The sequence below is a fragment of the Dipodomys merriami genome, unplaced genomic scaffold (genome assembly GCF_024711535.1).
Source record: "Dipodomys merriami isolate MVZ:Mamm:240054 unplaced genomic scaffold, mDipMer1.0.p SCAF_21, whole genome shotgun sequence".
Classification (NCBI taxonomy): Eukaryota; Metazoa; Chordata; class Mammalia; order Rodentia; family Heteromyidae; genus Dipodomys; species Dipodomys merriami.
Window position 1 is genome coordinate 29,254,704 of NW_027203493.1, and position 12,908 is coordinate 29,267,611.

Consider the following 12,908-nt stretch of genomic DNA (forward strand, 5'->3'; position numbering starts at 1 on the left):
ATCCACATACAAACCTCGCGACAGGCACAGGTGTCAGCCCTCCAGGATGTGTGGGAGTCAAGGTCCCCATACCAGGCAGTACCAGATTCCTCAGCAACTAGCCTGAATGGGACTGTGGGATGGGGTGGTTCATGGTACTGCCCTCTCCCTGACAGACAGGCAGACAGGGTGGGGGGGGGTCTCAGAATCTCTGTCTTTAATATACCACAAGATACCCCAAAGTCACTCCATCTGGGCCCTCAGTTTTTTAAGCTGCGTTCTGAGACCATAGGGCAGGTGGAGTGAGCAAGGGGACGGCCCTGAAGTCTTCAGGCACTCTGGCTCCATAGGTCAAAGGAGAAGTGAAAATGGGATTAGGGACAGATAGGGGAGAGGACTCATGCAGAGCACAGAAATGAGAACAGCTACCATGGACAAAGAAGAGACAAAATGTGGTAAGGGAAGAAGTCGCAGACACTGGACAGGTAAGGGGAGGGACCACAGGAAAGCGTCAATGCCACAGGAAGTAAGAAGAGGCCACAGAAGCAGGGTGTGTGTGTGTGAGGAGGGGACAATCACTAAACAAAACACAGTCTCAGTCAAGTCAGACAGGACCAGGGGGAGCCCCTGGGCCATGGGCACACAAACAGAATCAGGGAGAACACTCTCCTCAAGCAGGAAGGAGAAAGCCAGTGAAACTGGACACCAGGTCAGGGGAAGGGAAAAAGACAAAAACAGAGGAAAGAAGTCACAGCAGGCCCAAGGGACACCTCTGCCTGTCTTCAGAGGCTTCTCTGTGGGCTAGAATATCCCATGCATAGCCAGCAAGTCAAAGGAAGGGTGTCACTTACAAGATGGTGCACATTTTGCCCGATGGAGCCGCCTTTCCCAGGAAGACATGACCACAGAGTCCAGGCCTTCAGTCTCCTTTTAGAGACAAGAGCGGGGAGGAAAGCAATTAGGGCTGACCTCAGGCTGGGCCCCTGTTTGGCCTTCTTAGAGGTCACAGCAGAGGGCAGGTTCCCAGTCCCACAGTGTAACTCCTGAATCCTTGCCACCTTTCCTGGCCACCAGGATTTTCAGACCTGTCCTAGGCCCAGGGAAGCCCAGGATCTAGCGGGAAAACTCCAAAGTGGCATCTACAACTTGAACACATTCCCCACCAAGTCAGGACTCTCCCAGAGACCATGCATCTGAGGAGGAGAAAAGCAAGGTGGAGCTAAGAAATCTTAGTTCCAGACAGAACTCACAACCCTCTGTCTCACCAGACAGATACCTTTTAAAAGGACCGTGCTGACCATCATGGGTATTCAGTCACCACATTCTAGAAGACTTGGACACCTGTATTCTTAGGACTCCAGCCTGAGCAATTTAATGTCACCTAGAACTGGGACTCTGGCACAATAGGCTTCTCTGCTCAGAGCCTCAGCCTCCTCATCAGCACTACACATAAGGTACCATGCTACGTGTGGTAAGAAGAGTCTCTGCCCTCCATGAAGAGTATGTTCTTGTTCACATAGCCAATAAGCTACAAGTGACAACACTGTGATGTTTGTCTCCATGCCTGTCTCCCTCAGTGGCATCCCTATGAGCACAGGCTGAACCCCCAGCCTCCAACAAAGGATTCGAAACATTGGAAGCATTCAGAAACATTGGTCCCTGCAGCCCAGCCCCAATCTTGCCCTGGTGAGCAGAAGAAGTTTCTTTACCTCACCTTCAGACATAACCTCCATCCCCATCCTGACCCCCTGAGTGATCACTATCCTTTGCCAGTTTTCCCTGTTCTTAACCTACCTTGGGCCTTGATTCCTAGGTTCCCCCGGACAATTTTTATATAGACTTGTGTGTCCACCCACCTCACCCCTAATGAAGTCACCTTCCTCTGACCTATCTTACCTGGCTTCTCATCACTGTTGTGGCATCCTCTAGGGCCAGGGTCGCCTCCTGGTAGCCGTGACTAGATGAGAAACAAGCCTGGTAAGGGGTGGTGGGGGCTGGGAATTGCCAAGCCTCCCCTCATCCCCAGGCCCGTCCCCCACCCTCCCTACAAGCTAAGTCTCTGGGGTGACTTGTGCCTGGAATCAAGATGGTGGGGGTTGCCAGTACATACTTACTCACCTGGTTTCTGGTGCTGGCTGGGGCTCCAGCTCTGCACTGGCCCACAGTGTGGGTGCTGCAGCTAGATGGGGGCAGGTTGGGGGGAAGGAGATTAGTCTCCACCCTCTGTGAGTTCCCCCGACCACCCTCACCTGCCAGGAAGCCTCTCCCACATCATGCCACCATCCCCCATTTCCTCTCCCCTCAGTCTTCTCATGCTCTTGTTCCAGCTCCCCGGAGGCCCTTCTGGAACAAGGGTCTCCCTCTCCCGGCCACACCCCACTTTTCGAGGGAGGGTGGTCCCAGGTCTCTCTGTTTCTCTATCTTGGGTTTTCCCACCCACCTAGCTTTAGGACCCATTCCCCTCCTGGTGCCAGGCTTGATCTTGCCTTTGGTCTCTCCTCTACTGAGGAAGCTCTGTCCTTCCTCAGAGCATCTCTTTTTTTCTGCTTCTCTGCAACCTGTTCCCCCATGCAAACTTCCAGCCTCCCCAGTCCACACCCCTCTCACCCTGACGCTGGACCCGCCAGGACTTCACAGCCTGCTCCTCGTGGGACAGCCAGATGCAAATGAGTACCACGTAGAGCACAAACGACAGGGGTCCCATAGGGGCGTGTGGAGACCCGGAGCCTGAGCGCAGAGACTGGCCCCGAAGTGTCTCTCTCTGCCAAGGCTGGGTCACATCTCCACTTTGCAGACAGAAGTAGCTGCAGCTCCCCAGGGCCCTCCTCCAAGGCGCTCGGCTCCTCCCCAGGCTAGAGTAACAGGACTGCCCATCTCATTAGCATAAATTAGGCTCCTGGTAAAGGCCCAGCCTCTGCTGTACTAGACCTGGGAAACTACATTTCCCAGGGAAACCTAATTCAGTTCATTCACCTTAAGTTCTCTAGAAGTATCATCCAAACCCTGACCTGCAAGCCCCTTCCACCAGAGACTATGTGGCTGGTCCTACCAGGGCTGGTAGAAGACTTTTACAGAGCGCCACACTGAAGCCTAGAACAGTCTCAGGCCTGCAGAATCCTAGTCTGTGCATCCACTTGGGCTCCCCAATCCCCATTCTGTCTCCTAGCTTTGAGCACTTCTGGGAATACTGGTTCCTTAACCCTCTGAGTGCTGGTCTTGGCTCAACAAGTGTTGACACACATTCATTGTCCCCACCAAGGCCAGATTTGGACAAAACTAACTTGATGTTTTCAAGTTATTGCCCATATATATATATATATATATACAGTGAAATGTTGAACCTGGGAGCAACATTTGAGGAATATAAACTAACTGGATACCAGGTATTGAAGTTATTTATAATGCAGGAAAAAGAGGGAAAGGAGAAGAAGTTTGGTCCAGTAGTCTCCTGGGCATTCATTCATTTTATCTATTAGCAATGTGTTGAGTATGTGTCTTGTGCCCTGCACTGTCACAGACATACAAAGGAAAAATTGTCCTCATATGGGATATCTATACCCACAGGCACAGAAGGTAAAGTGAAAAGGAGAGAACCAAGGATGTGGTTTACAGAACACTGGTTCAGAAATGGACTAAGGATATGTGAGGCAAGAACCAGGACTCAGTACTATCCTCAAAACCAAGTGGAGACACAGTGAAATCAAAAGAGGATATTCTTAGGAGAGGATGACAAAGGCTCAATAGCTATGTGCATATCAAAATATAAAATTATGTTAATCAAAATGAACCCCAAGAAATGGAAACAAGGGTTTTTTGTTATTTTGGTTTTTTGTTTGTTTTCTCTTTGCCACTTTTTTTAAAATTTCTGTACCTTTTGTCTTGTAAGTTTATCTGTCTGGAGTAGAGTAAGGGGAAGCACAGAAATTGTGGGACAAAGGATGAACAAATGCAGCAGTGATATTCACTAGACACTGTGTTGAAAATGACCTGTACATGGGCAAGGGGGTTCAGAAGGAAAAAAAAAACTGAGAGAAAATTAGGGAAGAGGCAACACTGTTCAAAAAGAAATGTACTCATTACCTGACTCACATAACTATAACCCCTTTTTATATCACCTTTATAATAAAAAAATGGAGGGCATTTTAAGAAGGAGGAAGTCAGTGGGGCTGTTGTCATGGTGAAGAAGGCCATGGACTGCATTCTTCTGGGTAAGGACATTCCCACTCTGCCTGGATTCTATCAAATATATGAAATAGCCACATGACACATTTAAGAAATGTAGAGAATCAGGGGGCTTAAATGGGAAGAGAAATATGCCCTTTGTGGTTATTTCTCACATCATTCTCTTTAAGTCTTTATCCATGCCCTCACCTGTGAATTAACTAGTTAGTTGACATAGATAATCTTCTTGAGGGACTTAAAACTTAAATGAGGTGATAATTTAACTGCAGGAAAATAACCTGCTTGCAAAACTTCAGGAACTGGGAGAGGGAGCCAGAGAGGGAGACCTTGACCAATCTCTGAAGGTGTAACTGATTTAAGCCACTTCTATCTCTCCTAATAGGGTAGGTGCAAACAGGTCTAGAGGCTTATCCTGGTTAAATTCAAGCCCAAATTAAACTCTTCCTCCCACCCCCTTCTCACATGTTTATCAGCTCTCCCATGGCCTCCTCTTACCTTCAGTGTGATCCAGGTTTGGCTCATGGTCATGCGCATTCATCACAGGATGGGTGAAGTAAACACAAGCTGGCTGAATTGAATCAAATGAACCAGAGGGTCTGGGTAAAGGTCACTTTAAATCAGGATGTCACTTGCCATCACTTCTATGCCTCAGTGAATTGAGCTTTGTTTTGCTTTGCTTTGCTTGTTTGTTTTGCTGGGCCCTGTCAGGAAAAGAAGGTGAGGGTAGGGAGTCAGTGGAGAGAGCACTCTATGGCTCTACCCCCTGGGCCACAATAAGCCCAGCCCCCCCCTTCCCCAGGAGTTCACAGATCAAGGAACAGTACCTTCCTAGTAGGGAAAGTGCTTGGAAAAAAACACTGTGAAAGGTCCCCTAAACGTGAGATGTATGACAAGGAGTCCAGTCTCAGGAAGGCAGCTGGACCTCTTCTTGTATGTCAGAGAAAATGGACTAGATTACTCCACCCTTACCCACCTAAATGAAGAGATGGGAGTTTACTCTGGGCTCCACAAAGTACCAAAACATCTGGATTCTTCTTCCTCAGTCACCTACCACCGACCGCCCCAGGGGAGCTTTCTTCCATGCCTGGCGACAGGTGTCTTCCAGCCACTCAGCCCAGCCTCCTCCCGCCCCAGCCACGCCCCTGCAGCTACCAGACCCCGCCCCTAGTCCCGGAAGGAGGCCGGGCCAGGGTCACGGTCACGGCTGGCGCCTGCTCTGCAGCAGCCCGGGCACCCTAAGAAGAAACAGGACGAAACAGGCCTCGACACTGCTTCATCAGCCTCGGCCATGGACCGCAAAGTGGCCCGAGAGTTCCGGCACAAGGTCAGAAGCGCGAGGGAGGGATGTCCCAAGCTATGGGGGACTCTGGAGTCAAAGGCAGGGCAGGGCCGGAGGTGGGGCTGGACATCCTCCGCGCTGTCCTACCTTTCCCAGCCTGGGCTCAGGGCTGAAGGCGAGCCAAGCCCCAGGAGGAGGGTCCAGGGTTGCTTGGTTGCCAGGGGAGATCTCTAGCAAAATGAAAGTGAGGGCATTGGAAGTCCAGGTGTAAGGGCTGCCAAACTGACCCCTCTCCAAAATATATCTTTCCTCCCTCACCAGGGGTGATAACTTCCAGCTTTGGTCAGAGACTAGTACTTCCTAGAGGTGCCCAGCAATGGACAAATCCACTCCCCCCTAAGACCCCAGCCCAGGACTGTGGGAGCCAGTGGGAGAGCCTGGCCCCTGAGTGGCAAGAGTTGGAGAAGAGAAACTGGGCCTCTCCCTGCCCTGTGAGGTGGAAAGATGATAGGATAGGAGCATCTGAAGAGCCCCCTAAATGCCGAGGGGCATGCCTAGGGTCTGTATTGGGGCAACAAAGCTGATGGCAGCCAAGCTGAGGGTGTGAAGCAGGGCTCCTGCCCATCCTTCAGCCAGAGCCTCATCAGTCCCGGTGTGTCTATGGCCCTCCAAGTTCTTCACTGGAAGTTGCTGACTTTTATTCAGACAACATTTCCGGAGCTTTTATTCATGGCATTTCCTGCACAGGATCTGAGCACCCCTGAGGCCAAAGAAAGCCACTGAATGGTCCCCTCAGAATAAACTACCCTCAGGCCCTGCCCAAGGGATGGGCAGTGTGTGCCTTGAAGCCACCCCAGAGCCTTCTAGGGACCTTATCTTTAGGCAGAGGGACTTCTCAGTCTGAGGGGCCAGAGTTCAATAAGGGAAGATCAAGATGCTTCTCCCTTCCCCTCCCACTCCCCATTTTCCTTCCCCTTTTCTACTGGGCCCAAAGGAACCGAGCAGCCCTTTGAGGCACAAGCTGATGACTTGGGCCTGTAGTTTGGGTCAACCATGCAGGTAGTACATATTTTGAGCATCCACTCTGTGTCAGATCCAGTGTGTCCCCTCAACTCGCTTGGTAGGTAGATCCTATACTAGTACTTACCTATAGCTGGGCATATGATATTGGGACCAAAGCTTGGTGTGGGCACCAAGGATTAGTTCATAGTGATAGGAATAAGAGCTCATACTTCCAGGAATAAGAGACAGCTAGCTGTCATCAGCTACATGTTCATCAGGAATTGAGGGGCTGCTTGAACTGAATTCATCAGTACATCCTGTTACGGAGGGATGATTGGGAAGAAATTTAAGCCCCTGAGGACATTCTGTGCGTGTGGATTTCAGGCAACCCACTTTGAAGGAACTCAACCTCCTGTCTCCCACTCTGAGCTTAAATTTCACTTTCTTGCCTTTGGGCTAAAAATATCGAGTTTTCTTTTGCCTTTATCCTGTTGGGGTACCTACTGTTTGCCTCTTTTGAGAGCCATCTCCAGGGTCCCCAATATCTGAATGAACTCCAGGTTCACCACTATACATTCTCCCCAGGTGGAGGAAAGGTTCCATAGGGCCTCAGGCCTTTGTGTTCCAGCACCCTGCTCTTCCTCATCACAGGACATTATCTATTAATGCCCCAGTGTGTGCCTGCTGAGCAGGCGCCATGCTGTCCAAGGCCCTGGCTGGACTTTGTGCCCTGCTGCCTGGGAAATAGCAGCAGAAGTTTCTCTCTCAGGCTGGGGACCTGGGAGGAAGGAAGCCACACAGGACAGAGATAAAAAAAAAAACTTCATAGTGGCTTGCTGGGGGAATTTACAGCTTGCTTTCTAATTGTTCCTGTTCTGAGGTTTTAGAGAAAATTTACCCTGGAGCGATCATTTGTAATCTAAGTCTTTACTTGCTGGAAGTGGTAGTTAAGATACTCTGTTATAAGAGATAATGCTGGGTAGCCCTGGGCAATTTACCTCCCTCCTCCCCACTCTGTAATCAGGTCTCTAGTTTGTGAAACAAAGTTATCCTGAATGCTGAAAGTATGTCTGTGTAGTGGGCCAAGTTAGATCCTGTGCTCTGTGGTTTATTATCTGGAATTAGGCAGAACTGGAGTCAAGTCTCAACCCTGTCATCCACTTGTCAGTTGAGACTTGTAGCTAGTTACTTACTCTCTAAGCATAAGTTTCTCCAGCCTTGAGACAGAGTCTGTAGTGCATACACATGAGACAGTAAAGATTAAATAAGAATTCAAACACTGAATGTGGGCTTTGGGCCTACCATGTCTCCAAATATTGAACAAACCCAAAGATTCCAAATATTGCTTCTATGGGCTACTGCATTTTCCTGAGGCCACTAGCCCTTGCTGGTGGAACAACGTTGTGCCAGATAGGCTGTGAACATATGATCAGAGGCTGAGGTATCTCGCCTGAAAACCAGCTTTTCAAAGCAGCCTCTCTGCTCACAGCACAACAGGTTGTGGACTTGGTTACTCATTTGCCCAGGAAGTATTTATTGCCTCTTTGGTAATCATACATTTATGACTGGCCCGGTGTACCCTGCCCAAGGTGAAGGAAATGAGGGGGGGGTGTGGATGAATCAAATCAGAAAGAGCCTGCTAGGGATTTGTTCGTCACTCATTCACTCAATCATATATGTACTAAATTGACTGAGCTCCTAACCTATGCCAGTACTCTAAGCACTGAAGAACAAAACAAAGCCCTCTCTCTTACAGAACATATCCTAATGAGGAAGACAGACAGTTAACAAAGAAACCAATAAATTATTACACAATACCAAATATGATAAATGCTTTAAGAAAAATAAACTTGAATGAGGTATAAAGATTAACAGGTGGTACTTTTATAGAAGGTCATCAGGAAGCCTTCTCTGAAGAGGTATTGTTTGAATATAGGCCTGGAAGAGGAAAGGAGGAGTCATGGAATATACATGAAAGAGCCTTCTAGGAAGAGGACACAAGTGCAAAGGCCCTGACGCATGCACGCACCCGTTATATTCAGGAATAGCGAGTGTGACAATGTGTCTGAAAACGGTAGAGTGAAGAGTAGTAGTGAATTGTGGGTTAGAGGGGCCTGTCGAATGTCAGGATTTTGAGTTTTGTTCAACACTGATAAGTGGGATGACTGGTTTACACTTTAAAGGGATGCTTTCCTGGCTGCCCTATAGAGAAGGAAAGAGTGGGCCCTAGTGGATAGAGGACTCCAGCCAGACTAAGAGGAGCATGGGTCAGACTCAGGAATGTGTTAAAGGTGGCCCTGACGGTCAGCGATGTGATGGCTATGGATGTGGAGAGAGCAGCAGGTACATCCATGTGTCAAGAGAAGGAGTGGGGACAGAACAGGAAGTGATAAAAAATCAGAGTCCATCACAGGGTTTGACTTTTGAGATGCCCTGGGAAACCTTTAGGTGGAGAAGTGACTAAGAGGGTGTGTAGGAACCTGGAGATGAACAATGAGAAATCCGTGGTGTAGGAAGTATACTTAAAACCTGGAGACTGCTTAGATTACTTATAAAGAGAGAGTGCAAATAGAGAGAAGACCTAGGACCAAGCTGGACCCCCCAGTCTTGGAGGAAGGGAGAAGGAGAGGGCAAAGGAACAGCAAAAGAGATAGGAGATCCAGGAGAAGGAAGGTAGGAATGCTGGGCCAAGCCTGGATCAAGTGCTACAAACCAGCTGGCAAACCAGACTTGATAAAAAAAAAGGGGGGGGGGGGCTATGTCCATGGCTTGATGGTGGTGATAATTCCACAGGCGTGTGTTTATGACCAGATGCCTTAGGTTCAGATACATTGAGTGTGTACAGCTTTTTACATGCAATTCTGCTACAATGGAGTGGCTTGTGTGTGTGGGGGGGGGCATGGAGCTTGAACTCAGGATCTGGGCACTGATCCTGAGCTTTTCTGCTTAAGGCTAGCACTCTACCACTTTGAACCACAGCTCTACTTCTGGTTTTCTGGTGGTTAATAGTTAATTGGAGATAAGAGTGTCATGGTCTTTCCTGCCTAGGCTGGCTTTGGACCTTTATTCTCAAATCTCAGCCTCCTGAGTAGCTAGAATTACAGATGTGAGCCACCAGCACCTAGACAAAAAAAGATTTTTAAAAATGGAGAATAATAAACAAGACTGCAATAACATAAGTATTTACTGCAATATTCACTGTGAAGTTCCATGGCTGGATCTTTTCATCCCATCCACGCGAACAAATGGCACTATCAGCTTCTATAGATGTTGAATTTGTATTCATTTATTTTTATATAGTATGATATAAAAAATACGCAGAGCTTATTGCTTTCTAAACTATTCTTATTAACTCATTGAATTAGCAATGAAAACAATGATTAGTCTCAAATGAAAGCATCATATCCTATTTTCTAGGAAGGAGGGTTTTAAAAAAAGAGTTCAATGGCTCATGTTTGTAATTCCAGTTACTCAGAGGTTGAGGTAAGAAGATCTAAGTCCCAGGCTGCCCTGGGCAAAAAACACCAGACCTTATCTGAAAAGTAAAGCAAAAAGAGCTGGAGGCAAAAAAAAAAAATTGTACGATTATTTTACAGATGAGGAAACTGAGGCAGAGGGAGGTACAGAGCCAATTTAGGAAGGCTTTGTTGATCTCACCCTCAATACTCACTCCCAGGCCTATGTCAGACTACGAAGAAGAGAAAGTCCTACACAACTATGGAGGAGATGAGGGAAGAGTGCTGTGTGTTCACAGAGAGTGATAGGACAGGAACCTCAGGAACAGCGGAATCAGAGAGATGGAAGAAGAATGCAGAGAAGAAATGATACAGGGACCACCCTTGCTAGTGGCTGATACTTCCCACCAGCCAGGGCCACAGCACAAAGCAGATGCCACATCCTAAAGTGAAATCAAAGGGGCTCTCTTGAACGGATGGTGGGAACAAGCAGGAAGCACTGCACCCTAGGGCCAGCAGTAGGAAGCGCCTACAAGCCCAGAAGAGGGAGGGTCACCAGCTTGGGGAGATCCAGAGCTGCAGAGAGACCCAGAGGGAGGAACCTGATCAGGGTAGCTCCATGGGGACTAGGCGCCTGACTCCTTTCTCAGCACACCACTCATCTCAGCTTGCAACCCCCTCCCAGTGGTGGAACACAGCAGGAAGCAAGAGGGCATGAGGAAGGAAGTCTGCTTCCCCACTTCTCATAAAGGGCTAAAGGAAAAGCCTCTGGAACAAAGGAGGCCAAGGATACAAATGGGGAAGAAAATACAGCACACATATGTCCCCATTTAATCCCCACAGCAGCCCAGGGAGGGCTTGTCAGGTGGAACAACATGCATTACTTAGTTTATTTTCACTGTCTCTCTCCCTATTTGGCTAGATGCACACATAAAGTCAAATACTATGTGGTTCTCCTGGGCGGCTATCTTGGATGAACAGACCCATGAGAGATGCTGAGATGAGGCTTGAAAGATGCCATACCCAAGTGTTGACCCCACCCTCATCCTGTGCCCCAGGCACAGGGCTAGAACTTGGTGATGGCAGAGGTGTTCTTTCCCACCCTACATGGACCAAAAAGTATAGTACCAGCTGAACATCAGCCAGAAAACATGGTAGTGCTTGGAAATGGGGGTGATGTTGTGATAGAACTCCCCCGCCAATAGTTACCTGTGGATGATGAGCATTTCTTTCCCTACATCAAGGGGGAGCCAAGAAAAGAAAGCCTTCTAAATCTACTTGGAAAAAGAAGAGTGGTGGGCTGGGAATGTGGCTTAGTGGTAGAGTGCTTGCCTACTGTACACAAAGCCCTGGGTTCAATTCCTCAGTACCACACAAACAGAAAAAGCCGGAAGTGGCACTGTGGCTCAAGTGGTAGAGTGCTAGCCTTGAGCAAAAGAGGCTCAGGGACAGTGCCCCAGGCTCTGAGTTCTGAGTTCAAGCACCAGAACTGGAAAAGAAAGAAAGAAAGAAAGAAAGAAAGAAAGAAAGAAAGAAAGAAAGAAAGAAAGAAAGAAAGAAAGAAAGAAAGAAAGAAAGAGAGAAAGAGAGAAAGAGAGAAAGAGAGAAAGAGAGAAAGAGAGAAAGAGAGAGAGAAAGAAAGAAAGAAAGAAAGAAAGAAAGAAAGAAAGAAAGAAAGAAAGAAAGAGAGAGAAAGAGAGAGAAAGAGAGAGAGAAAGAAAGAGAGAAAGAAAGAAAGAAAGAAAGAAAGAAAGAAAGAAAGAAAGAAAGAAAGAAAGAAAGAAAGAAAGAAAGAAAGAAAGAAAGAGAGGAAGAAAGAGAGAAAGAAAGGAAGGAAGGAAGGAAGGAAGGAAGGAAGGAAGGAAGGAAGGAAGGAAGGAAGGAAGGGAGGGAGGGAAGGAGGGAGGGAGGGAAGGAGGGAGGGAAGGAAGGGAAGGAAGAAAGGCAGAGGAGGAGGAGGAAGAAGAAGAAGAGGAGGAGGAGGAGGAGGAAGAAAACTAGTATCTTGTATATAAGAAGTGTTTGATAAATGTCTATTAGTGCGCTGGTGGCTCATACCTGTAATCCTAGCTACTCAGGAGGCTGAGATCTGAGGATCTAGTCCAAAGCCAGCCCAGGCAGGAAAGACTGTGAGACTACTATCTCCAATAAACCACCATAAAACTGGAAGTGGCGCTGTAGCTCAAATGGTAAAGTGCTCGCCTTGATTTGAAGAGCTGAGGGACAACACCCAAGCCCAGATTCAGAGTTCAAGCCCACAACCGACCAAAAAAAAAAAAATCTATTAGTGCATACAAAAGAAAATGCACCCTACAGTATCTGTAGATACCATATTGGATTGAAATGGCTTTATGTGGGTTGAAAAAAAGTCAAAAGTTTCAGTGCCAACAGGGATAGACTAGAGTCTCAGCTCTGCCATTTTGCTGAGCCTCTATTTCTAGATCTGTAAAATGGAGATAAAGATATTTATCCCTAAAGGTTGTTGGGAGTTAAGAAGGTTGTAAAGTACCTCAGAGGTGGCAGAGTGTAACCCAAATAAGCAAGCTAGCCAAGAGCCACAGAGGCAATTCTCTAGAAGAATTTGGATCTTACCTTAAATGAAGTTAGGGCTCAGATGGAAGGAAGTAGAGCAGTCTATCTGGAGTGGACAAGCTGAAAGTGCACTTCGACCAGACAAATCCAAGAAGGTTCTGGTAGATGTATCCTGAGGCATGACCAGAAAGTGGTAGCCCAGGACTGAGCCAAGTGGGTAGAAGGAAGGCTGTCGTCCTGAGCAAGTGGAGTTCATTTGTCATTCAACGGATACCACTGAGTTCTTTATACCTGTGGGCACAGCACAGTGTCAGGCACCACAAAGAAACCAAGATCATGATGGAAAGAATGCTTGATAAGTATCTAAGAACAGTATAAAGCACCCTAGAGTGGGAGGGTCCCCAAAATGATCTTTGGGTGCTTTGTGGAATTCTAGGAGGAAAAAATAGTACATAAAAGTATAGTTTGGGTAACAGTGG

The 12,908-nt window shown here is 47.7% G+C and overlaps 2 protein-coding genes across 4 annotated transcripts in view; one reads left to right on the forward strand and one right to left on the reverse strand.

The window, feature by feature from the left end:
* The window catches only part of Otog (otogelin), a 69,773-nt gene extending 67,090 nt beyond the window's left edge, over window positions 1-2,683 (reverse strand). The window contains exons 1-4 of the mRNA XM_070032063.1: window positions 2,587-2,683; window positions 2,098-2,158; window positions 1,876-1,936; window positions 831-906 (exon numbers count right to left, since the gene is read on the reverse strand). Of these exons, the coding sequence (XP_069888164.1) occupies window positions 831-906; window positions 1,876-1,936; window positions 2,098-2,158; window positions 2,587-2,683 (295 nt within the window). The remainder of the gene's footprint in view (window positions 1-830; window positions 907-1,875; window positions 1,937-2,097; window positions 2,159-2,586) is intronic.
* Window positions 2,684-5,345: 2,662 nt separating this feature from the next.
* Window positions 5,346-12,908, forward strand: part of Ush1c (USH1 protein network component harmonin) — a 46,025-nt gene continuing 38,462 nt past the window's right edge. For all 3 annotated transcript variants that reach the window (XM_070032792.1, XM_070032793.1, XM_070032794.1), the window contains exon 1: window positions 5,346-5,485. In XM_070032792.1, coding sequence (XP_069888893.1) covers window positions 5,450-5,485 — 36 coding nt within the window. In that variant the 5' untranslated portion in view covers window positions 5,346-5,449. The remainder of the gene's footprint in view (window positions 5,486-12,908) is intronic.